The sequence below is a fragment of the Scyliorhinus canicula genome, chromosome 3 (assembly GCF_902713615.1).
Source record: "Scyliorhinus canicula chromosome 3, sScyCan1.1, whole genome shotgun sequence".
NCBI lineage: Eukaryota > Metazoa > Chordata > Chondrichthyes > Carcharhiniformes > Scyliorhinidae > Scyliorhinus > Scyliorhinus canicula.
In genome coordinates, this window is record NC_052148.1 from 268,283,360 (window position 1) to 268,310,062 (window position 26,703).

The 26,703-nt window shown below is 49.2% G+C and overlaps 1 protein-coding gene across 3 annotated transcripts in view; it reads right to left on the reverse strand.

The window, feature by feature from the left end:
* LOC119963518 (netrin receptor UNC5C-like) overlaps positions 1-26,703 on the reverse strand; it is a 412,811-nt gene that overhangs the window by 45,311 nt on the left and 340,797 nt on the right. The window contains exon 8 of one of the 3 annotated variants that reach the window (XM_038792776.1): positions 18,619-18,675. The exons of the other annotated variants lie outside the window; for them this stretch is intronic. Within the exon in view, the coding sequence (XP_038648704.1) occupies positions 18,619-18,675 (57 nt within the window). The remainder of the gene's footprint in view (positions 1-18,618; positions 18,676-26,703) is intronic. 3 annotated transcript variants of the gene reach the window in all.

Genomic DNA, 26,703 nt, shown 5'->3' on the forward strand with positions numbered 1-26,703 from the left:
AAATGTCAACTCAGAAAGATATGGGGGAACTTCTGCATTCTGGACACTGGCAATGCGAATTAGCGCCAGAGAAACATCAGGAACCAGAGTCAAACATTGAGTCTCTTGCACCTGGCCGACACTCCAATGAGGCACTACCTATGTGACAGAGGCTGGCAAATTGGATCAGATAGGTAAATCAGGTGTTTTTCACGTGTCAGTGCAGACTCGATGGGCCGAAGGGGCTATTCTGCACTGTGCGATTCTGTGATTACCTATCTGTAATTCAGCTCTACTTTCCCACCCTAATGCCCTTACCGACCAAACTCTTTGGATCTCAGTCATTGAAGCTTCCACTTTTTCCAGGGTCTCCAGGTTTTGGAGGGCAGAGATCCACAGGTCTACCACCTTTTTTTGCGACAACATCATTTCTGATTTTGCCCCCGAGCCCCCATTTCTAATTTTAAGAGTATGTCCCCTTGCTAATTACCCTCATCAGAAGAAATGGATTGGATTGGATTTGTTTATTGTCACGTGTACTGAGGTACAGTGAAAAGTATTTTTCTGCAAGCAGCTCAACAGATCATTAAGTACATGGGAAGAAAAGGGAATAAAAGAAAATACATAATAGGGCAAATGTGCTCTCCACACCTGCCTACTGAGTCTTTTTAACATATTAAACATCTCAGCCAGGTCACTCATTTCATGCTCAAGGGAACACAAGTCAGGTTTGTGTGACCTATCCTCATAATATTACACACTGAGGCCCTTCATTTCCTCTGGGAGTCTTCTGGCACCACCTCGACTGAGCAGCACAATGCACGCGGGGTGACAGGGAAACAGTGATATCTGCCCTCGGGTTAATTTGAATGCTATTATTAAAGAATTTACAACATAAATTCCCCAGGGTGATGCCAGAAACTATACTCATGAGGAGAAACTCGAGATACTCAGGTTTCTTTTCAATGGGCCACAGAAGACTAAGAGGAGATTTAATAGAGGTTTTGCAAATGAAAAATTATTACATTTATACGGTAAATGAGCGAGACCATTCATGTGAATTTGTCTCTGGGAGGGAATGGAGAGAGTTTGAGAGCAAAGTTTTGAGAGTTAATAGTTGGAGCAAGGAAGGCGGTGAAATGGTTCTCTGGTGGCATGCTAATAATAATCTTCATTAGTGTCACAAGTAGGCCTACATTAACACTGCAATGAAGCCATTGTGTGGCAGCACGTGGCGCAGTGGTTAGCATGGCTGCCTATTGGCGCTGAAGACCTGGTTTCGATCCTGGCCCCAGGTCACTGCCCGTGTGGAGTTTGCACATTCTCCCCATGTCTGCGTAGGTTTCACCCCCACAGCCCAAAGATGTGTAGGTCAGGCGGATTGGCCATGCTAAATTGCCCCTTAATTGGAAAAAATAATAATTTCGGGCTCTAAACTTTAAAAAAATATGAAGCCACTGTGAAAAACACCTGAAATGAAAATCGCTTATTGTCACAAGTAGGCTTCAGTGAAGTTACTGTGAAAAGCCCCTAGTCGCCACATTCTGGCGCCTGCTCGTGGAGGCTGGTAGCTAGTTGCCACATGTTCGGGTACACTGAGGGAGAATTCAGAATGACAAATTCACCTAACAAGCATGTCTTTCGGGACTTGTGGGAGGAAACCGGAGCACCCGGAGGAAACCCACGCAGACACAGGGAGAACGTACAGACAGACAGTGACCCAAGCCGGGAATCAAATGGCTCACTGAGCTAAACCAGCCCCTAGGTGCGAGGTTGAACGCTTAGCTGACACTCATGGTCCAGGGTCAGATGGTTGGGGGGAGGGGTGGGGGGGTTCTGGGAATGGTTCCCAAAACCCATAGACCTATATTCCAGCATGATTCAATACCTTTGATGGAAAACAAAGAGTAAAACCTGAGAAAGGAAGAGGGAGGGGAGAAAAAGACAGAAAGGAGGAGGGAAAAGTGGAAATAGGAAAAAAAAGTGGGAGAGGAGGGTGAGAATTGAAAAGGAAGACAGACGGGCAGTGGAAATGTGGGATGGAAAAATGGGAAAGCAAGATGGGACATATGCGAAGCAAACCAAGCTGTTTTTCCAGGAATTCTCCATGGACAGCTCAGAAACATTTGAACAATGTCTCATTAATGTCTCATTCAGCCATGCCCCACAAATCCTGTCGTGGTACTGAGTGGGGAGTTGTTTTGCTGGCATCACACGTGACTTCCGCGTTCGGACCCTGGGCGAGACATGACTACCTTGCAGCAACATAATCACGTTCCAGTTTCAAATGCCACACTGCATCGAAAACAAACGTGAGAAAAGGCAGTGATGGTCTTGATGTGAGAGACAGAAACAAAAGCAAAAATTCAAACACGAGTTAACACTAACATGAGGAGCTGCAGCCGTAAGAGTGTCAGACGCATTCCTTTCTTTTAAAAAACAAAATGATCTCGAAAGTCAAATCCATTAACGACACACATCTGAGCGACACAGATTGCTGAACTCAAATGGCAAATACATTTTGCTGCCTCATCCTCATGCTAACTCCTTCAGCCATGATTGAATTGCACACTCACACGTCCATTACATGCACGCACACACCTCACTCGCACACCACATTCACATGCATGCTCATAGACAGTCACACACTTGTACTCACCTACCAATTCACATGCACACTCACACACCCACCAATCAAACACACCCACCACACACACATATAACATTCACACTTAGATGTCACATACAAACAGACACACGCATATGTAGACTTAAGTATACACACACACACACATTCTCATTCATGCCCAATCACAAGCAGTCACTCATACTCTCCCATTAATTCATGCATGCAAATGCGGTCTTATCCATGCTCATGCACTAACACGACACACGTACAAGCACACAATCACGCATACAAACATTCATAAACACGTATGTTTTCATGCTCACTCAGACACACACACACAGGCTCACACATATAAGTGCGATGGTGAGTTCTGCCTCATACCAGCAAGCCAAAAATCTCCCTTCTTCTCCCAGCTTGCAAACATGACAGCTGGAGTAGGTTTAAAACTAAAATATTGACAGAATGATTGAAACAATGATTGTCTGAGTAATTCCTCACACAATATATGGTCAGTGCAATGTCCTGACGTTAAATCAGAGGATCGACAGTGCAAAAAATGGTCATTCGGCCCATCGAGTCTGCACCGGTACTTTGGAAAGAGCACCGACCCTACTTAAGACCACAACTCCACCCCATCCCCATAACCAGTAACCCCACTTAATCTTTTTGGACCCTTAAGGGTAATTTATCATGGCCAATCCACCTAACCTGCACATATTTGGACTGTGGGAGGAAATCGGAGCACCCGGAGGAAACCCACGCAGAAACGGGGAGAACGTGCAAACTCCGCACAGACAGTGACCCAAGCCAGGAATCGAACCTGGGACCCTGGAGCTGTGAAACAACAGTGCTAACCACTGTCCTACTGTGGTTTAGGATGTGACGCTTCCCTTTCCTGATGGGTCTGGTATGGAGTTTGGACCTATCACATGAAGAACAATTAGATTTTGGACTTTATAGTCAGGACTTTGCCAAAATTTTAATAAAAGTTTGCGCTTCCAATATCTTTGGGACAGGTCCTTCAACTTACATTCCAATGACCACAAGCTCGATTTTGAAAGCCCTCACTTGATGTTAAGCAGGATGAGAAACGCTTCAAAACGTGGTCAGAGGTCCAAACCTCCCCATTAGCTGTGGTACCCCAGCCAGTGACTTGGGATGACCACTTGTTTCAGGGACGATGTCCCATTTTGATACTGATGTCAGATCATTGTGGTGCAAGTAAAGCCTGGTTTCCATTAGTTCTGTTGATGATGGAATCAAAAACCGCCCCCCTCCTCCCCCCCTCCACAAACTCCCCACAAAATGAAAAGTGTGAAATACATTTGTGGGCCATGGGGGAGCAGCAACTCCCTCTATGGGACCCTCTGCGACTGTGGCCACTCACATCCCCCGCCCCCACCAATAGCGGAACCTACCTTGCTAGTGGTCACTCCAGCTCAATTATGGGGCCTCATTAGTGGAGGGGGAGCTGCCTATTTGACGTGTCAGATTTAAGTAAAGGTGGGGCATCTTCCCGGCCAGAATGGGGTATCCAAGCAGTGCACTCCGCCCGGGTCGATCAGCCAGAAGTAAAGACAGGCCCCAACGTGTTGATAAATTGTCTCTCGGCGAGCTTCTTTCTAAACACTCGTTCTTGTCCTAAGTATCTTTTCCCATGCCAGGTCAAGCAGGTAAGGATGTAGAGACTTTGGGGAGAGTGTAGAGGAGAATTTCCGGAATGGTACAAAAGGTGTGGAACTTCAGTAACATGCAGCATTTGGAGATGCTGGGATTGCTTTCTTTAGAGTAGATAAGGTTCAGTGGAGATTTGACAGAGGTGTTCCAAATAATAAGGGAGTTTGGTAGAGTAATCAAGGAGACAGGAGGGTGGATGACCAGAGGACACAGATTTAAGATAATGGCAAAAGAACCAGGGGCGACATGAGAATTTCCTTTCCACTCAGTGAAGTTGTTGTGATCTGTAATTTACTGCTTCAGGGGGCGATATTCAACAGTAAATTTCAAAAAAAGGAATTGGATGAATTCTTCAACAGGAAAACTTCTGCATGTTTGTGAGGTAAGAGCAGATGGGAGTGGGACTAATCAGATAGTTGGTTCACAGAACCAGCATAGGTAAGGTGGGCCAAATGGCCTCCTTCTGGGCTAAGGCTCTAAGTGCTGTATTGAGGCATGTGCAGAAGTAGGTCCCATTTTGAGCTCCAGTTTGTGCCACACAGTTGTCACCATGGCAAGTAGGGGCAGGCAATAAAATTGGACTTTGTAGTGATATTATTGTTGTGTTGTACTTCACCGACTGACCACTAGGAGTCTCACTAGTATATAAGTGAATGTTAGAGTCAGATGACCCCTGAGACTGGCTGGAGGAAGCTGGAGGGACAGGTTGCTTGTGCATGATCATACTGTTTTTCATCTGTTGTTTTGTATATAGTTAACCCACAGTTAATGTTAATAAATCGTTTATAGCTTTAGCTACAAGTGTTCTTGTAATATAGAACATAGAACATAGAACAGTACAGCCCCTTCGGCCCTCAATGTTGTGCCGAGCCATGATCACCCTACTCAAACCCACGTATCCACCCTATACCCGTAACCCAACAACCCCCCCCCTTAACCTTACTTTTATTATGATGTGGAGATGCCGGCGTTGGACTGGGGTGAGCACAGTAAGAAGTCTTACAACACCAGGTTAAAGTCCAACAGGTTTGTTTCAAACACGAGCTTTCGGAGCACGGCTCCTTCTTCAGGTGAATGGAAAGGCTTGTTCCAGAAATGTTTATATAGACACAGTCAGAGATGCCCCGGAATGCGAGCACCTGCAGGCAATCAAATCATCAAAGATGCAGAGAGAGAGGTAACTCCAGGTTAAAGAGGTGTGAATTGTCCCAAGCCAGTTCAGTCGGTAGGCCTCTGCAAGTCCAGGCTTGTTGGTGGGGGCCGAATGTAATGCGACATGAATCCCAGATCCCGGTTGAGTCCGCATTCATGCGTGCGGAACTTAGCTATAAGTTTTTGCTCAGCAATTTTGCGTTGTCGCGTCTCCTGAAGGCCTCCTTGTAGAATGCTGACCCGGAGATCAGAGGCTGAATGTCCTTGACTGCTGAAGTGTTCCCCAACTGGAAGGGAACAGTCCTGCCTGTTGATAGTCGCACGATGCCCGTTTATTCGTTGTCGCAGTGTCTGCATGGTCTCGCCAATGTACCACGCTTCGGATCATCCTTTCCTGCAGCGTATGAGGTAGACTACATTGGTCGAGTCGCACGAGTATGCGCCGCGTACCTGGTGGGTGGTGTTTCCACGTGTAATGGTGGTGTCCATGTCGATGATCTGGCATGTCTTGCAGAGATTACCCTGGCAGGGTTTTGTGGTGTTGTGGTTGCTGTTCTGAAGGCTGGGTAATTTGCTGCAAACAATGGTTTGTTTGAGGTTGCGCGGTTGTTTGAAGGCCAGTAGTGGGGGTGTGGGGATGACCTTGGCAAGATGTCATTCCTCGCTGATGATGTGTTGGAGGCTGCGAAGAAGATGTCGTAGTTTCTCCGCCCCAGGAAAGTACTGGACGACGAAGGGTACTCTGTCAGTGGTGTCCCGTGTTTGTCTTCTGAGGAGGTCGGTGCGGTTTTTTGCTGTGGCGCGGTGGAACTGTCGATCAATGAGTCGAGCGCCATATCCCGTTCGTACGAGGGCATCTTTCAGCATCTGTAGGTGTCTGTTGCGCTCCTCCTTGTCTGAGCAGATCCTGTGTATACGGAGGGCTTGTCCATAGGGGATGGCTTCTTTAATGTGTTTCGGGTGAAAGCTGGAGAAGTGGAGCATCGTGAGATTATCTGTGGGCTTGCGGTAAAGCGAGGTGCTGAGGTGACCGTCCTTGATGGAGACGAGTGTGTCCAAGAATGGAACTGAATTTGGAGAATAGTCCATGGTGAGTTTGATGGTGGGATGGAACTTATTGATGTCATCGTGTAGTCGTTTCAGTGATGTCTCGCCGTGGGTCCAAAGGAAAAAAATGTCATCGATGTATCTGGTGTATAGCATCGGTTGAAAGTCCTGTGTGGTGAGGAAGTCCTGTTCAAACTTGTGCATGAAGATGTTGGCATATTGAGGTGCAAATTTGGTCCCCATGGCTGTTCCGTGCGTCTGGATGAAGAATTTGTTGTCGAAGGTGAAGACGTTGTGGTCTAGAATGAAACGGATGAGTTGCAGAATTGCGTCTGGAGATTGGCAGTTGTCGGTGTTGAGGACTGAGGCTGTTGCAGCAATGCCGTCGTCATGGGGGATGCTGGTGTAGAGTGCCGAGACATCCATTGTGACGAGGAATGTTCCTGGTTCAACTGGTCCATGGGTGCTGAGTTTCTGTAGGAAGTCCGTCGTGTCGCGACAGAAGCTGGGTGTACCTTGTACGATGGGTTTCAAGATGCCCTCGATGTGGCCAGAGAGGTTCTCACACAGGGTCCCATTGCCTGAAACGATAGGACGGCCTGGTGTGTTGGCCTTGTGTATTTTCGGGAGGCAGTAGAGATCTCCAATGCGGGGATTACGTGGGATGAGAGCACGTAGGGTGTTCTGAAGGTCTGGATCTAAGGTCTTGATCAGTCTGCTGAGTTGGCGGATGTGTTCCTTGGTTGGATCTGCGGGTAACTGCCTGTAGTGTTCCTGGTTGTCGAGTTGTCGGTATACTTCTTTGCAGTAGTCTGTTCTGTTCAGTATGACGGTGGCCCCTCCTTTGTCTGCTGGTTTGATGACGATGTTGCGGTTGGTCTTGAGAGTGCGGATGGCGTTGCGTTGTGCTTGGGTGCCGTTTGAGGCTGCCTTGTGATTGCGAGTGATGAATCTGGCATTGACACGGCTTCTGACGGCTTGAGCATACATGTCGAGTCTAGGGCAGCGGCCTTCCGGAGGGGTCCAATTTGACTCTTTCCTTTTCGGTTGCTGCACTGCAGATCTCGCGGTCTGCTGTTCCGGTTCATTGGTCGTGTCCCTGGGTTCGCTGTCGGCCTCTTGGGGTCTGTGGAAGAATTCCCGGAGCCTCATTCGTCTGATGAATTCCTCCGTATCTGCCGCGAGACTGATGGGGTCCATTTTGGTGGTGGTGCAGAAATTGAGCCCTCTGCTGAGGACTTCGATTTCGTCTGGTTGTAGGGTGTAGTCTGACAAGTTGACAATGGATTTCCCTGTATTGTTTTCGACTGTTGTACCGGGAGAAGCTTGATTGCTGCTGGTGGTGATGCCAAGTTTCTCAAGCTTCCTGTTCTTGGTGTGCATGTAGGTGGCATAGTATTGCTGTCTCATCTGTTTGGCGGTGTTCCGCAGCTGGTCTGCTGTGTCCTGAGCGCAAGTTGAGAATATGGCCTCTCTCTTGGTTTCCAGGTTGCGTCGACTGCTGTAGAGTTGGTGTACCGCAAGCCCACAGATAATCTCACGATGCTCCACTTCTCCAGCTTTCACCCGAAACACATTAAAGAAGCCATCCCCTATGGACAAGCCCTCCGTATACACAGGATCTGCTCAGACAAGGAGGAGCGCAACAGACACCTACAGATGCTGAAAGATGCCCTCGTACGAACGGGATATGGCGCTCGACTCATTGATCGACAGTTCCACCGCGCCACAGCAAAAAACCGCACCGACCTCCTCAGAAGACAAACACGGGACACCACTGACAGAGTACCCTTCGTCGTCCAGTACTTTCCTGGGGCGGAGAAACTACGACATCTTCTTCGCAGCCTCCAACACATCATCAGCGAGGATGGACATCTTGCCAAGGTCATCCCCACACCCCCACTACTGGCCTTCAAACAACCGCGCAACCTCAAACAAACCATTGTTTGCAGCAAATTACCCAGCCTTCAGAACAGCAACCACAACACCACAAAACCCTGCCAGGGTAATCTCTGCAAGACATGCCAGATCATCGACATGGACACCACCATTACACGTGGAAACACCACCCACCAGGTACGCGGCGCATACTCGTGCGACTCGACCAATGTAGTCTACCTCATACGCTGCAGGAAAGGATGTCCCGAAGCGTGGTACATTGGCGAGACCATGCAGACACTGCGACAACGAATAAACGGGCATCGTGCGACTATCAACAGGCAGGACTGTTCCCTTCCAGTTGGGGAACACTTCAGCAGTCAAGGACATTCAGCCTCTGATCTCCGGGTCAGCATTCTACAAGGAGGCCTTCAGGAGACGCGACAACGCAAAATTGCTGAGCAAAAACTTATAGCTAAGTTCCGCACGCATGAATGCGGACTCAACCGGGATCTGGGATTCATGTCGCATTACATTCGGCCCCCACCAACAAGCCTGGACTTGCAGAGGCCTACCGACTGAACTGGCTTGGGACAATTCACACCTCTTTAACCTGGAGTTACCTCTCTCTCTGCATCTTTGATGATTTGATCGCCTGCAGGTGCTCGCATTCCGGGGCATCTCTGACTGTGTCTATATAAACATTTCTGGAACAAGCCTTTCCATTCACCTGAAGAAGGAGCCGTGCTCCGAAAGCTCGTGTTTGAAACAAACCTGTTGGACTTTAACCTGGTGTTGTAAGACTTCTTACTGTTACTTTTATTAGGACACTACGGGCAATTTAGCATGGCCAATCCACCTAACCCGCACATCTTTGGACTGTGGGAGGAAACCGGAGCACCCGGAGGAAACCCACGCACACAGGGGGAGGACGTGCAGACTCCACACAGACAGTGACCCAGCTGGGAATCGAACCTGGGACCCTGGAGCTGTGAAGCATTTATGCTAACCACCATGCTACCCTGCTGCCCCTATGAATCAGGCCATCCAACAAGAACATAGAACATACAGTGCAGAAGGAGGCCATTCGTCCCATCGAGTCTGCACCGACCCACTTAAACCCTCACTTCCACCCTATCCCCGTAACCCAATAACCAATCCTAACCTTTTTGATCACTAAGGGCAATTTATCATGGCCAATCCACCTCACCTGCACGTCTTTGGACTGTGGGAGGAAACCGGAGCACCCGGAGGAAACCCACGCAGACACGGGGTAGAACGTGCAGACTCCGCACAGACAGTGACCCAGCGGGGAATTGAACCTGGGACCCTGGCGCTGTGAAGCCACAGTGCTATCCACTTGTGCTACCATGCTGCCATTACAGACTTTGTCTCATCCTGAGAATAAATTGTAAAAACAAAATTGGCCCTTCACTTCCTGGTTCCCCAGTGTTGCATTTAGGGGAAAGCCTAATGATGCGCTGGGCAGGGAACCAGCGGACAGAAGTGATTTGAATCACTAACTTCAGATGGTTCTGGCAGTTTTACCCTGATAGTTACTTTGAAAGAGTTGGAGGTAAAAAATCACTTCTAACTCCAGAATAACTAATTAAACACCCATACCCAGCTTCACATGGAACACCCCCCACACATACAATCCCCCAGGGCACCCACCGCCCCACCCCCACCGCTGACCCAATGCGATTCCCCTTGTTTCAGGACCGGCACCCTTCCCCTTCCACAACGACCCCCACTCCCGGTTCAGTCCCTTCCTTCAGTCTGACCCCCTCCTCCAGTCTGAACCCTCCTCCCGGTCCAGCACCCTGTCTTGATCCGACCCGACATCCCTTCCGCTCCAACCCCCCTCTTACTGACCCCCCCCCATTCTCCCAATGTGATCAAACCTCCCCCCCCCCCTTCCTGGTCAGCTCCCCCTTCCTGGTGCGACCAGACATGCCCCCCCCCCCCCTCTGGACCTGCCCCCTCACCCACTACAACCCCACACCCCGCCCCCATGTCCACCACCCCAGCTACTGGACTGATACCGCCCACCCCTCCCACCCCTGTCCTGTCCCCCCAATTGTGGTCTAAACACTGAAACCCCCTCCCGTCTGAATCCCCCACCCAGTCTGACCTGCAACCCCCACTCCGCCTGACCCATCCTCTGGTCAGACCCTTATCCCTCTCCACCCTCCCCAGGGGGCTTCTTCCCGGTCTGCTCTCCACCCTCTCCTCTTCCTTCCTTGTCTCCCCCCCCCCCCCCCCCCCCGCACTATTGACTGAACCACTATCCCTTTGAAACCAACATTCTCCATTTAAACTGAACCGTTAAACATCTCCTTTACAGCAGCTAGTGCCGTAAATAGGGGGGGGGGGGGTCTCTTACCTCTCTGCGCCCCAGCTACTTCTTTGGCTGCAAACTCCATGGGTGCAGCAACGCCCAAAACTCTCTGTAAGGTTAGGTTGCTCTCAGTTAACAACCACTTTTGAATAGCTTCGCTTCTTAAACCGCAGACTAATCTATCTCTGACAGTATCATTTATCCCTTCATTGTGCTCAGGAAAGTTTGGACTTTTATATCTGTGGCTATCTTGTTCACTTGAAGAAAATAGTCAAGTCTCTCTGTATATGAGCTCCATCAGCCTGTATTCTTATCAAACGGTCCCATGGCGCCAAACATTCCCGCCATTTTTTATTACAAAGTACCTGCGTGTGCATAATGTGCCATGAATATTTAAACACTGGCTTTCGGAGCACTGCCCCTCGCTCAGGTGAAACAAACATGTTGGACTTTAACCTGGTGTTGTAATACTTCTTACTATGAATATTTAGAACGACGTGCTTGCTTTCTTCAGAAAACAAGGCCAACGTGAGCTCAGCCTGCTTTACAACAATACCAGCTTACTTGTTACTCCCAGCTAACAAATTCATTTCGGGCAGAGCACATGGTGAGCTTCGTTCCAAAGTTGTTTTGATTTGATTTGATTTATAGTCACATGTACCGAAATACAATGAAAAGTATTTTTCTGCGGCCAAGGGAACGTACACAGTACGTACATAGTAGACAAAAAGAATAATCAACAGAGAACATTGACAAATGATACATCGATAAACAGTGATTGGTCACAGTGCGGAACAAGGGCCAAACAAAGCAAATACATGAGCAAGAGCAGCATAGGGCGTCGTGAATAGAGTTCTTACAGGTAACAGATCAGTCGAAGGGGGAGTTGTTAAGGAGTCTAGTAGCTGTGGGGAAGAAGCTGTTCCTATGTCTGGATGTGCGGGTCTTCAGACTTCTGTACCTTCTGCCTGATGGAAGGGTCTGGAAGAAGGCACTGCCTGGGTGTGAGGGGTCTCTGATAGTGCTGTCTGCCTTCCTGAGGCAGCGGGACGTGTAGACAGAATCAATGTGGGGGTGGCAAGCTTGTGTGATGGTTTGGACTGAGTTCACCACACTCTGCAGTTTCTTGCGATTTCCTTCATTCTTTTGGCTTCCTGCCATGGCTGGAACCATTGCTTGGCTCCCCCATTTGCCAGCTTTGGGTAGCAACGATCTTAATAATTTATTTTTCTTTTCGGGTGCTTACAAACGCTGTTCGCCTACCTCGTCGTCAGTTTTCATGCGTTGTTTTTATAATTGAGTCTGCAGGCCTCAGCGTTTCAAACAAACAAAGAACTTAATTTGGAAGGAGTTTACACTACAGGCTGCTATGTTACACTGCCCGCTTGCCCACACAAATGGCCGATAACATCAACGCCATCCCTTGACTTTGTGACTGGTAGAGCTCAGGCCTCTTGGCGTCTGAAAAGCCTATCTGCTGGTTGTGACAACAAAGAATGCCACACTCCTGTACCCCTCCCGCCCAACACACTGTCCCCCACCCTCACACATTCTCACCCCCACACACTCTCATAGAAACATCGAAAATAGGAGCAGGAGGCGGCCTTCAGGACGCACGACAACGCAGAATTGCCGAGCAGAATCTTGTAGCCATGTTCCGCACGCATGAGTGCGGCCTCAACCGGGACCTGGGATTCATGTCGTATTACATTCATTCACCCCCCCCCCCCCCCCCCCCCCAATCTGGCCTGGCCTTACAAAATCCTACCAACTGTCCTGGCTTGAAACAATTCACACCTCTTTAACCTGGGATTACCCCCTATCTCTGCATCTGTAATGATTTGATTACCCGCAAATGCTCGCATTCCAAGGATTTTCGGGCATCTTTGACTTTTTCTATATATATGTTTCTGGAACATACCTCTTCATTCACCTGAGGAAGGAGCAGTGCTCCGAAAGCTCGTGTTTGAAACAAACCTGTTGGACTTTAACCTGGTGTTGTAAGACTTCTTACTTCTCATGGTAACAAATTCCACAGGCTCACCACCCCCTGGGTAAAGGAATTTCTCCTAATCTCTGTCCTAAATGGTCCATCTGCATCCACAGACTGTGACCCCTTCTTCTAGACATACCCACCATCGGGAACATCCTTCTTACTGCTAACCTGTCTAGTCCTGTTAGAATTTTATAGGTTTCTAGAAGATCCTCCCTCGTTCTTCTGAACTCCAGCGAATACAATCCTAATCGACTCAATCTCTCCTCATAAGTCACCCCAGGAATCAGTCTGGTAAACCTTCGTCACACACCCTCGAGAGCAAGATCATCCTTCCTCAGATAAATGGATCAAAACTGCCAAGATATTCCAGGTGTGGCCTCACCGAGGCCCTGTATAATTGCAGCAAGATATCCCTGCTCCTGTACTCGAATCCTCTCGCTATGAAGGCCAACGTGCTTTACTGCCTGCTGTACCTGCATGATTACCTTCATTGACTGGTGTACTAAGACACCCAAGTCTTGTTGCACATTCCCCTCTCCTAATTTATGGCCATTCAGATAATAGTCTGCTTTTCCGTTTTTAATATTAATATTTTTGCTACCAAAGTGGATGACGCACATTTATCCAAATTATACTGCATCTGCCATTCATTTGCCCACTCACTCATCTTGTCCAAATCACACTGAAGCATCTCCGCATCCTCCTCACAGCTCACCCTCCCACCCAGTTTTGTGTCATCTGCAAATGTGGAGATATTACAATTTGTCCCCTCATCTAAATTATTAATATAAATTGTGAATAGCTGGGGTCCCAGCACTGATCCCTCCGGAACCCCAATAGTCACTGCCTGCCTTTTGGAAAATTAATTCCTACTCTTTGTTCCCTGTCTGCCAACCAATTTTCTATCCATGACAATACATTACTCCTAAACCACATCCACTGCCTCCCCTTAACCAACTCCATTAGTTACATCCTCAAAGAATTCCAGTAGATTTGTCAAGCATGATTTCCCCCTCATAAATCCATGCTGACTCTGTCCAATCCTGCCACAGTTTCCGAAGTGCTCTGCTATAAAATCTTTGCCGATGGATTCTTGAACTTTCCCCACTACCGGCATCAGGGCCGGGATTCTCCAATCCTGCGGCCAAGTTCTGACGCCGGCGTGAAAAGTGGCGTGAGCCACTCCGGCGTCAATGGGCCTCAACTGGCAGCTATCCACCCATTCCTCAGGGGCTAGTACGGTGCCGGAGTGGTGTCCGCAGCTCCAACGCCCGAAAGCCAGCGTGAGTTTGCACATGCACGCCCCCGGGCAATATGGTGGAGCCCTACAAGGGCCCACCGCGGAGGAACATAGGCCCCCATGAAACTAGCCTGCCCACCGAATGGTAGGCCCCAATCGCGGGTCAGGACACCGTGGAGGCACCCCCCTGGGGTTAGGATCCCCCCTACCCCCCACTAGGACTGCCCCGGCAAAACACCAAGGTCCCACCGGGTGGGACCATGCGTACCCCACGCCGGTGGACTCGGCCGAACTCAGCAGGCACTTGGCCCGTCGAGGCCCGGAGAATCGACGAGGGGCTGCCAACCGCCCCCGGCTGGCGAGGCAGTGATCCCACGGGTGCCCGAAAAACGGCAAGCCGGCGTTGGGGCGGTGTGGCGCAATTCACGTGCCCCCCTGCCGATTCTCCGGCCCGGTGCGGGGTCGGAGAATCCCGGCCCATGTTTGCTGGTCTATAATTCCCTGTTTTCTCTCTACCCTTCTCTTTAAATAGCGGGGTTACATTAACTGTTCCAGAATCATTAGAATCTTGGAGGATGACCATCAATGCATCCACTATTTCTAGAGCCACTTCCTCAGGTACTCTGGGATGTAGATTATCAGGGATGGGGATTTATCAGCCTTCAATCCGAACAATTTTCCCAACACCATTTCTCTACTCATAATGATCTCCTTCAGTTCCTCCTGCTCACTAATCCCTGCGTTCCCCAGCATTTCTGGGATCTGATTTGTATTCTCACTTGTGAAGACAGTTTTAGAATGGCAGGTGGAAATGAGCGGCCAATTGCTTTCGCATCCTGGATGCTGTCAATGGCCGGGCGCAAATAGGCACAGATAGAGAAGGAGGGTCTGGCGGTGGTTTTCACCATCATTTCTGGTTGGAGAACATCATCTCCCCCCCCCCCCCCCCCAAAACTGAGAATTCCAGCCCATTGATCACCTGGAGCCTGCGTCAAAGTGGCGCTGCCTCAATGACGCGGCCGGCGGCGCTTAAATGATGTCACCCACGCATGCGCGGTTGCCGTCCTCCCCGCGGGCGCCCTGCAAGACATAGAGGATTGATCTTGCGGGGCGACGGAGGGAAAAGAGTGCATCTTTTAGAGATGCCGGACCGTCGATCGGTGGCACTCAACCAGAAATGATTTGTCACTAATCAGCATAAATCCAGAGGCAATTCCCTGTCCTTTGCCATGCAAATTCATGCACACTTATGCATGACAGTGTGGTGGGAAGGCAAATGATTAGGATTTACTTACAACAATCTATTAGGCCAATTAGCAATTATTCTTGGGAATTTTTGAATTTGTATAGTTCCATCAATACATTACGGCCGCCATCACTGACCACAAACAATTGCTCGGTTTATTCAAGGAGGACAGAGCCATCCCGCCTATCACTCACGCGAGGATCCAGCAGTCGGCCCTTTCGTTGGCCTCCAACGAACGCTCGTTTGAATATAGGGTGATTGCACATGCTGATGCGTTGAGCCAGCTACTCTTGCCGACTAGCCCCCCATGTGCTCCTGACTTCCAGGACTCATTGCAGGTCACTGCGTCTAGGATCCGTGAGTGGATCCAAACGGACCCGGTTTTTTCCAAGGTTCGACATCTCGGGCGCGATTCTCCGACCCCCACGCCGGGTGGGAGAATCGCGGGAGAGCCGGGCTATTCCTGCCCCCACCCGCACGCGATTCTTCCACACCCCCCCAAACGGTGTGCCGCGTTCTACGACAGGATGGGCCGAGCGGCCTGCCCAATACGACCGGTTCACACCGGCACCAACCACACCTGGTCGCTGCCGGCGTGAACAGCGCGCGACCGCTGTGTGTGGGGCCTGTGGGGGGGGGGATGATCGAGCACCGGGGGGTGCTCAGTGGGGGTCTGGCCCATGATCGGTGCCGACCGATTGACGGTCCGGCATCTTTAAAACATGCACTCTTTTCCCTCTGTCGCTTCGCAAGATCAATCCTCCATGTCTTGCGGGGCGCCCGTGGGGAGGACGGCAACGCGCATGCGCGGGTGACGTCATTTAAGCGCCGCCGGCCGCGTCATTTAGGCAGCGCCACTTTGACGCGGGCTCCAAGGCCTGCTGCGTGAAATTGACCCGGCGCCGCTCCTAGCCCCCTGGGGGTGGGAGAATAGGGGGCGAGGAGCCGCCTCCGACGCCGGAGTGAAACACTCCGGTTTTCACTCCGGCGTTGGCACTTAGTCTCCCGTTGGGAGAATCGCGCCCCTCATGTTATCTGGTGGTCTGCATCGACAGCTCCCAGGTGAATTATAGGCTTACTCATCCAGGAATCCGAATTTAGTGTGGAGGATGGTGTCCTGCTTTGGGATACGTGTGTCGTCGTCCTGGAAAAGGGCCACAGTTTTGATTCTGCAGGGCCTTCACAGCCGGCACCCAGGGGGTGTTATAAATGGAAATGTCAGCACGTCTGGCAGCTGGATCTGGATGCTGAACATGTTGCCAGGATGGTTCAGGGGCAATGTTCCTCTTCCTAATTTACACCCTTTCCAAATGGCTGGATGTCCACAAGATGGGGGCAACGACCTCCAGGGCTGCAAAGCTGCCTTTGTCTTTCTGTACCCATGGCATACTCGAGGTGTTTGTCACAGACAATGACACACCGTTTATGAACAAAGGGTTCTCGGGGTTTCTGAAGGCCAAAGGGGTATGACACATTCGGACTGCCCCGTACCAATCGGCTTCGAATGGGCTAGCGGAGAGGGCGGTCCAGACGTTCAAACGCGGATGGTGAGAACAGTCTTTTGGGTCAATGGACACTAGACTGACTCGGTTCCTGTTTTGTTGCAGGATCACCCCACACGCCGTGACTGAGATGCTGATTGGGCGGAGGCCTCAGACCCGCCTTAGCATTGTCTTCCCTGACATCGGCAGGAAGGTGCACCACGACCAAGACCTGCAAGGGCGTTGCCCTGCTTGACCTCGACCACCCAGGCCCTTCATGCGCAGTGTATGTCCGAAGTTTTGCAGATACTGCCAAGTGAACATCCAGGATCGTAATCCACCAGACAGGCTGGTTTCCTACCAAGTACAAGTCCAGGATCGCGTTATGCATCAGCACGTGGAGCACATTAGGTCCAGGCGATCACTTCTTTGTCAAATTCCCAGTGGACTAAAAGTTTTTGTCCAGCCGAACCTGAGCCCGAGTGGACCAGATCAGAACCCCAAGGGGGTCAAGTCGCCGACATGAGAGAGGTCATTGACACAGATTCAGAGATGGAGACACAGGGCGGCACAGTGGCGCAGTGGTTAGCACTGCTGCTACATGGCAACGGGGACCCGGGTTCGATCCCGGCTCCGAGTCACTGTCCTTGTGAAGTTTGCATGTTCTCCCCGTGTCTGCGTGGGCCTCAACCCCACAACCCAAAGATGTGGAGGGAAAGTTGGGTTGGCCACGCAAAATTGCCCCGAATTGGAAATTGGGCACTCCAAATTTATAATGAAAACAAAGATGGAGACCCAACCGTCGGTGGTGTCCGACAGGGAGTCCACAATGTAGCAGCCTCTAGTAGAGATTGCGATTCCAGTTGGAAGCTATGTTCACCCTCCCGGTGCACACCACCTGATCCTGTGCCGTGGGTACACAATGCACAGCTGGAGTTCGAGCCAGTCGGGCGCCTTCCATTGCTATCGTCATCGGATAATTCTTCAGACTTTGGGGGAGGGCTGTCATAACCCGCACGGGATCACGAAGTAGAATGGTTAAACTACCTGTGAGGCTTGCTGAATGCGAGCTCCACGTTAAAGGGGCGGAGAATCCTAAACCACGAATAGCTAAATTTCTGTATAAAGTCGACCAGTTTGGGTAACGAAAGGAAGGAGAGACCCGGCTGGGATCTATCCTGCTGTGTAAATAAAGTTAAATAAAACTTTATTTATTTCTGCAACTCCCTTCATGGTCTACTAAACTTGCTCCGCGCATTAGGGGACTCTCCCCCACTCTCACATATTCTCTTCCTCACCTTCCTACATTCTCTCCCTCACCGCCTGACACTCTCCTCCATCCCCACAAATGCTCTCCCCCACCCCCACATACTCTCTACCCCCCACAGACTCACCCCCCCCACACACTCTCTCTCCCCCACACACTCTCCCCTCCACCCCCACACACCCTCCCGTCCCGCACTCCCCACCCTCACACGCTCTCCCACAACCCCACACTCGCCCTACCCCCACACACCCGCCCCCATCCCCAAACACCCTCCCCCATCCCCACAAACTCTCTCCCCCCCCCACACACTCTCCCCCTCAGAAACTCCCCCTCTATTTCCACACACTCTCCCATCCCCCACGCCCACACACTCTCTCCCCCCCTACACACTCTCCCCCTCAGAAACTCCCCCTCTATTTCCACACACTCTCCCATCCCCCACGCCCACACACTCTTCCCCCCCCCCCACCCCCACACTCTCCCCACCCCCATGCACTCCCCCCAGCACCCCCTTCCTCCCCAGCCCCCCCCCCCCCACTTCCTCCCCTCTCAGGCACCCCCCCCCCCCCATCCACCCCCAGTCAACACCCACCTGGCACATACAAACAAAACGATCAAAAGCAAAAGATGCAAACATTAAGACAAACTAAAGAACAAAAAACACAAAGGGAAAAAAAAAACTTACAGGAATATCCAAAGTCTGTGCGACCTTTCTGTTCTGTGGAAATTTGATAAAATAAACCTTAAAGAAAATAAGCAAAACAAGAAAAGAAAAATGGATGAAAAAAATTCAGGGTTCATAAACATATAACGTATAAAAAATGAGAATCAGCTAGCCTCCGGAAACACATTTGTTTCAAAATCTCTTTAATCGGTGGAGCTGGTAAGTGCTGCTGATTGGATTGTATTTGACCCATTACAGTGTAATGGCCGGGCTGATTGTATTACTGTGTTGAACCAGGTGTCATACAGACAACTAAGAAGTGTTCAAATCCTTCTATGGGGAATCTAATGGAGGGAATTGTTTTCAATGTCGATCTGCATTAGCATATGTAAAGGCTCTTTTGGCTTTTAAATGCGGCCCATATGCTGCCTGTCTCTGAGCCCATGTGGGGAGATACTCCAGGTGGTGCTATATAATCACACTGGTTGAGTTTGTGCAGAGAGCTGGTGCCCTGAGGCTACAGGTTAAAGACCCACCGTCAAGAGGTCAGCTCCTGTGGGGCATCTTCCCCATTAGATTTAATGTCCTTCCAATCGGAATGAATCCATTATGACATGTGCAGCAGTTTGTGCTGTGGAGTGTGGGGAGGAGGAGGGTTGCGGATAACCTTCTTTGAATCCTCCAGAGGTTAAAATAGCAGGGAAGTATTTGCAATAATGGACACGAGGCAATGGCCATCTCTTAGATTAACCGCCTCTCTTGAGGAATGGGCTTCGAGACAGCCTTGTGAGAGTGTGACAAGGGCTCGATGAGCTACAAATGGCATCGCTACATAGCCTGGGAGCCTCTAGGTTACCCGGAGGATACCATACTAACTGATACTCCAGCACGCTTTCTAACTATGTTCTAATTATCACAATGCCAGCTTGTGTAAACGTGGCGGGTGTTGAGTTACAAGATTGAGAGGTCTGATTGCTTCCCAGGTCATGAGAAAAGAGATGAATTGTCCTGGAAACATTACTGGGAGTTTGACTTTACGAGCCCGCACACACATATTGCTAGGTGCTTGTAGAATCATAGAACGGATACAACACAGGATGAGGCCATTTGGCCCTTCGAGATCTGGATCTCAGAGCAAGAGCAATTCAGCAACTTCCACTCACCTGCCCTTTCCCTGTGCAAGTGTCTTGTTCCTCAGGAGCTTATTCAATTCACTCCTGTAGGCCACAGTCCAATCTGCCTCCACCACACTCTCCGGCAGTGCACTCCAGATCCTAAGCACTCGCCTCGTACAGCCATTTTTTTTCTCATGTTGCTGTTGGTTCTCTTACCAAGCGCCTCAAATCGGTGGCCTCTGCTTCTCGACTCGTCCCCCAATGGGAACAGTTTCTCCCTGACTACTCCGTCCAGACCCCTCAGGGTTTTGAACATCTCCATCAAATCTCCTCTTAATCTTCTCTTCTCTGAGGGGAAACAACCCCATCCTCTCCAACCTAGCCACAGAACTGAAGTCCCTCATCCCTGGGACCATCCTCGTTAATCTTTTCCTCACCCTCTCTAAAACCTTCACATCCTTCCTAAAGTGTGGCTCCCAGAACTGAACACAACTGGGCAGCCGCGCAATAATTAGTTGCGTTTGTTCAACACTTCCAATTATTTGTTTTGAAAATATTGGAGGCGGGGAAAAGGGTTGTTTGACTGACCACCAAGATCATCCAGTCAGATAACAAAGATCCGTTAGCTTTGCTATTAGCTTTAGGTGAGTCGGGAGTTATGATGAATCGGCATTTTGGGTGACCAATGGCCGGTCTGTTGGGGTGGCAGCTGGAAGGTCACGTGACACTATATCCAGGAATACATCCAATGCGAGTTGGCAACTCCATTCCACCGCCATTCTACAAGCAATGGTTTGGTCAAGTTAATCTCACCTCTGTTACTATCACCATCATTCATAAACACAAGAAAGGCACATTTCTTCTAAAAAAGAACAAAGAACAAAGGAAAGTACAGCACAGGAACAGGCCCTTCGGCCCTCCAAGCCTGTGCCGACTATGCTACCCGTCTAAACTAAAGTATTCTGCAATTCCGGGGTCAGTATCCCTCTATTCCCATCCTATTCATGTATTTGTCAAGATGCCCCTTAATCGTCACTATCGTCCCTGCTTCCACCATCTCCTCCGGCAGCGAGTTCCAGGCACCCACTACCCTCTGTTTAAAAAACTTGCCTCGTACATCTACTCTAAACCTTGCCCCTTGCATCCTAAACCTATGCCCCCTAGAAATGGACACCTCTACAGTGGGAAAAAGCCTCTGACCATCCACTCTGTCTATGCCCCTCATAATTTTGAAGACCCCTATCAGGTCGACCTCCATTGTTCCAGTGAGAACAAACCGAGTTTATTCAACCTCTCCTCATAGCTGATGCCCTGCATGCCAGGCAACATCCTGGTAAATCTCTTCTGCACCTTCTCTAAAGCCTCCACATCCTTCTGGTAGTGTGGCGACCAGAATTGAACATTACACTCCAAGTGTGGCCTAATTAAGGTTCTATACAGCTGCAGCATGACTTGCCAATTTTTATACTCAATGTCCCAGCCAATGAAGGCAAGCATGCCGTATGCCTTCTTGACTACCTTCTCCACCTGTGTTGCCCCTTTCAGTGACCTGTGAACCTTGAAACCTAGATCTCTTTGACTGTCAATACTCTTGAGGGTTCTACCATTCACTGTATATTCCCGACCTGCATTAGACTTTCCAAAATGCATTACCTCACATTTGTCCTCCATTTAAACTCCATCTGCCATCTCTCCGCCCAAGTCTCCAAATGATCTAAATCCTGCTGTATCCTCTGACAGTCCTCATCGCTATCTGCAATTCCACCAACCTTTGTGTCGTCTACAAACTTACTAATCAGACCAGTTACATTTTCCTCCAAATCATTTATATATACTACGAACAGCAAAGGACCCAGCACTGATCCCTGCGGAACACCACTAGTCACAGCCCTCCAATCAGAAAAGCACCCTTCCATTGCTACTCTCTGCCTTCTATGACCTAGCCAGTTCTGTGTCCATCTTGCCAGCTCACCCCTGATGCCGTGTGACTTCACCTTTTGTACCAGTCTGCCATGAGGGACCTTGTCAAAGGCCTTACTGAAGTCCATATAGACAACATCCACTGCCCTACCTGCATCAATCATCTTTATGACCTCCTCGAAAAACTCTATCAAGTTAGTGAGACACGACCTCCCCTTCACAAACCATGCTGCCTCTCGCTAATACGTCCATTTGCTTCCAAATTGGAGTAGATCCTGTCTCGAAGAATTCACTCCAGTAATTTCCCTACCACTAACGTAAGGCTCACCGGCCTGTAGTTCCCTGGATTATCCTTGCTAACCTTCTTAAACAAAGGAACAACATTGGCTATTCTCCAGTCCTCCGGGACATCACCTGAAGACAGTGAGGATCCAAAGATTTCTGTCAAGGCCTCAGCAATTTCCTTGCTAGCCTCTTTCAGTATTCTGGGGTAGATCTCATCACTCCCTGGGAACTTATCTACCGTAATATTTTCCAAGACGCCCAACACCTCGTCTTTGCATCTCAATGTGACCCAGGCTATCTATACACCCTTCTCCAGACCAGACTCAACATCCACCAATTCTTTCTCTTTGGTGAATACTGATGCAAAGTATTCATTTAGTACCTCGCCCATTTCCTCTGGCTCCACACATAGATTCCCTTGCCTATCCTTCAGTGGGCCAACCCTTTCCCTGGCTACCCTCTTGCTTTTTATGTATGTGTAGAAAGCCTTGGGAGTTTCTTTAACCCTATTTGCCAATGACTTTTCATGACCCCTTTTAGCCCTCCTGACTCCTTGCTTAAGTTCCTTCCTACTTTCCTTATATTCCACACAGGTGTCGTCTGTTCCCAGCCTTCTAGCCCTGACAAATGGCTCCTTTTTCTTTTTGACGATGCCTACAATATCTCTCGTTATCCAAGGTTCCTGAAATTTGCTGCATTTATCCTTCTTCCACAGAGGAACATGCCGGTCCTGAACTCCTTTCAACTGACATTGAAAGCCTCCGACATGTCAGATGTTGATTTACCCTCAAACATGCACCCCCAATTTAGGTTCTTCAGTTCCTGCCTAATATTGTTGTAATTAACCTTCCCCCAGTTTAGCACATTCATCTTAGGACCGCTCTTATCCTTGTCCACCAGCACTTTAAAACTTACTGAATTGTGGTCACTATTCCAAAAATGCTCCCCTACTGAAACTTCTACCACCTGGCCGGGCTCATTCCCCAATACCAGGTCCAGTACAGCCCCTTCCCTAGTTGGACTATCTACATATTGTTTTAAGAAGCCCTCCTGGATGCTCCTTACAAACTCTGCCCGTCCAAGCCCCGAGCGCTAAGTGAGTCCCAGTCAATGATGGGGAAGTTAAAGTCTCCCATCATAACAACCCTGTTGTTTTTACTCGTTTCCAAAATCTGTCTACCTATCTGTTCCTCTGACTCCTGCTGGCTGTTGGGTGGCCTGTAGTAGACCCCCAGCATTGTGACTGCACCCTTCTTATTCCTGATCTCTAACCATATAGCCTCGCTGCCCTCTGAGGTGTGCTCCCGCAGTGCAACTGTGATATTCTCCCTAACCAGTAGCACCATCCCTCCACCCCTTTTACATCCCCCTCTATCCGCCTGAAACATCTAAATCCTGGAACATTTTGCTGTCAATTCTGTCCTTCCCTCAACCAGGTCTCTGTAATGGCAACAACATCATAGTTCCAAGTACTAACCCAAGCTCTAAGTTCATCTGCCTTACCCGTAATACTTCTTGCATTAAAACATATGCACTTCAGGACACCAGTCCCGCCGTGTGCAGCAACATCTCCCTGTCTGCTCTTCCTCAGAGCCATACTGGCCCGATTCCCTAGTTCTCCCTCAATCTTTTCGCCTTCTGACCTATTACTCCGGTACCCACCCCCCTGCCATACTCGTTTAAACCCTCCTGTGTGACACTAGCAAACCTCGTGGCCAGGATATTTATGCCTCTCTAGTTTAGGTGTAACCCGTCCTTCTTATACAGGTCACACCTGTCCCGGAAGAGGTCCCAGTGGTCCAGATAACAGAAACCCGCCCTCCTACACCAGCTGTACCAAAGAGTAAAATAACTTTAGGGTGGCCAGTCATGATAACTTGAAAATCCTGCAGAATTAGCAGTCCCTCCCTTTCCATTCTTCCAACTCAATCTCTTCTTAACCTATTATAAAAAAGGCTTTTAGTTTTTATTGCCGAGTTCCTCATGACTATGCATTACTCTTCAGCTGTTAAGGTAATGAGGCAGCCTGGAATTCTGGGGCCTCTACAGTTGCCAACTATGAACATAGAATAGTACAGTGCAGCACAGTACAGGCCCTTCAGCCCACGATGTTGTGCCGACCATTCATGCTACTCTAAGATCAACCTAACCTACACCTCTTCAATTTACTGAGAGTCGCTTAAATGTCCCTAATGACTCTGACTCCACCACCTCTGCTGGCAGTGCATTCCACACACACACCACTCTTTGTGTAAAGAACCTACCTCTGAAATCTCCCCTATACCTTCCTCCAATCACCTTAAAATTATGACCTCGTGACAGCCATTTCCCCCCTGGGGAAAAGTCTCTGGCTATCCACTCTATCCATGCCTCTCATCACCTTGTACACCTCTATCAAGTCACCTCTCTGCTCCAGTGATAAAAGCCCTAGCTCCCTCAACCTTTCTTCATAAGACATGCCCTCCAGTCCAGGCAGCATCCTGGTAAATATCCTCTGTACCCTCTCCAAAGCATCCACATCCTTCCTATAATGAGGTGACCAGAACTGGAAGCAATATTCCAAGTGTGGTCCAACTAGGGTTTTATAAAGCTGCAGCAAAACCTTACAGCTCTTAAACTCAATCCCTCTGTTAATGAAAGCCAACACACCATATGCCTTCTTAACAACCCTATCAACCTGGGTGGCAACTTTGAGGGATCCATGTACGTGGATCCCTCTGTTCCTCCACACTTCCAAGAATCCTGCCTTTAACCCTGTATTCAGCATTCAAATTTGACCTTCCAAAATGAATCACTTCACATTTATCAAGGTTGAACTCCATCTGCCACTTCTCAGCCCAGCTCTGCATCCTGTCAATGTCCTGTTGTAACCTGCAACAACCCTCAACTCTATCTCCCCCAACCTTCGTGACATCTGCAAACTTACTAACCCACCCTTCCACTTCCTAATCCAAGTCATTTATAAAAACCACAAAGTGCAGAGGCCCCAGAACAGATCCTTGTGGGGCACCACTGGTCACCAACCTCCAGGCGGAATACTTTCCATCCACGACCACTCGCTGTCTTCTTTTGGCCAGCCAATTTTGTATCCAGACAGACAAATTTCCCTATTTCCCATGCCCCGTAACTTTCTGAATGAGCCTACCTTGGGGAACCTTATCAAATGCCTTACTGAAATCCATACACACCACATCGACTACCCGACATCCATCAATGTGTCTCATCACATCCTCAAAGAATTCAATGAGGCTTGTGAGGCATGACCTGCCCCTCACAAAGCCATGCTGACTATCTTCAATCAAACTATGTTTTTCTACATAATCATAAATCCTGTCTCTCAGAATCCTTTCCAATACTTTGCTCACCACAGACGTAAGACTGATGCGTCTGTAATTCCCAGGGATTTCCCTATTCCCCTTCTTGAACAGGGGAACTATGGTTGGACATAATCCTGGAGATTTCATCATGTGACTTCCCATGTCCAATCACCCTGCCTGGCTGAAAAGTCAATGAAAAGAACAAAAGTATTCAAAGAATATCAATGTTAATGCCCACCCAATTGATTCATATCTATGTCTACAGTGGTTTAGCAATGAAGGAGAAGATCGTGGGTTCATGTCCCACACATCTGGAGATGTGAGCGCACAACCTTTGCTGACTCTTCCAGCGCAGAACTGAGGGATTGCTGCACTGTCTGAAGAGGCGTTCTTCAGAAGGGACAATAAACCAAGGCCCCGTCTACCCCCTCGGGTAGATATAAATGAATCGCACGGCACTATTTGGCAAAGAGCAAGGGCGTTCTCCCTGGTTTCCTGGTCAGGATTGACATCTCAACAGTTTAAAGTAAAAATCGGGAGTGCTGGAGAAATTCCAGCAAATTTGGCAGCAACTGTGGCGAGATAAGCAGAGTTAACGTTTGGAATCTGATTTGACTTCTTCAGAACTCTAAAGGAGAGTCAAATTGGACTCGGAACGTGAACTTGTTTGTCTCTCCACGGTTGCTCTCAGATCTGCTGAGTATTTCAAGTACTTTCTGTTTTTAATTTCAGCTTTCCAGCCTCCGCTGTATTTTGCTTTTACTGCAACACAGTTTATCTGGCGGTTCATCTCAGCGCTGTTTGTGGGAGCTTGCTGTGTACAATTTGGTTGCTTGTGGTTCTTACATTATAATTGTCTGCACTGCAAAATCATTCCATTAGTTTGAAAGTGCTTTGGGATATTCTGGGTTTGTGATAGGCGCTATTCCAATGGAAGATTTTATTTTTTTCCTTAACTCCCACCTATCAGATTTGACACTTGCGATGGGAATCAGAAACCCTGGCTGATTTACCCCATCTCGATCTCTGGCTAACGATGACCCTCCTCCTGGGATCAGACCAATCAGCATTCCCGGTCACGGGAAAAACATCACATTTCCTGGTTCACGCAGCTTAATGTCAAGCTGGTCAATCCATTGCCATAACGTCATAAAATCTTACAGCACAGAAGGAGGCCATTCAATCCATCACCCCCGTTCTGGCTCTTTCCAGACCAGTTAAACCTGGAAATGAAGGGCACCATTGAAACATTTCCGAACTAGTCTTGTACACCTTAGAAGGAACTCCAGAGGAGGCCGGCGGTGTTTTGGGTGTGTCGTGGGGGAGTGATTTGGACAGGATTTGCCTATATAATGTTGAGGATTTCGGGGGTAACAGTAACTCTGTGTCCACAGGTGGCAATATTTGGAGTGTCGGAGGACACGGAAGTGCAGGTGGGGAGAGTGGCCGATGATTTGGCCTTTGCCTCC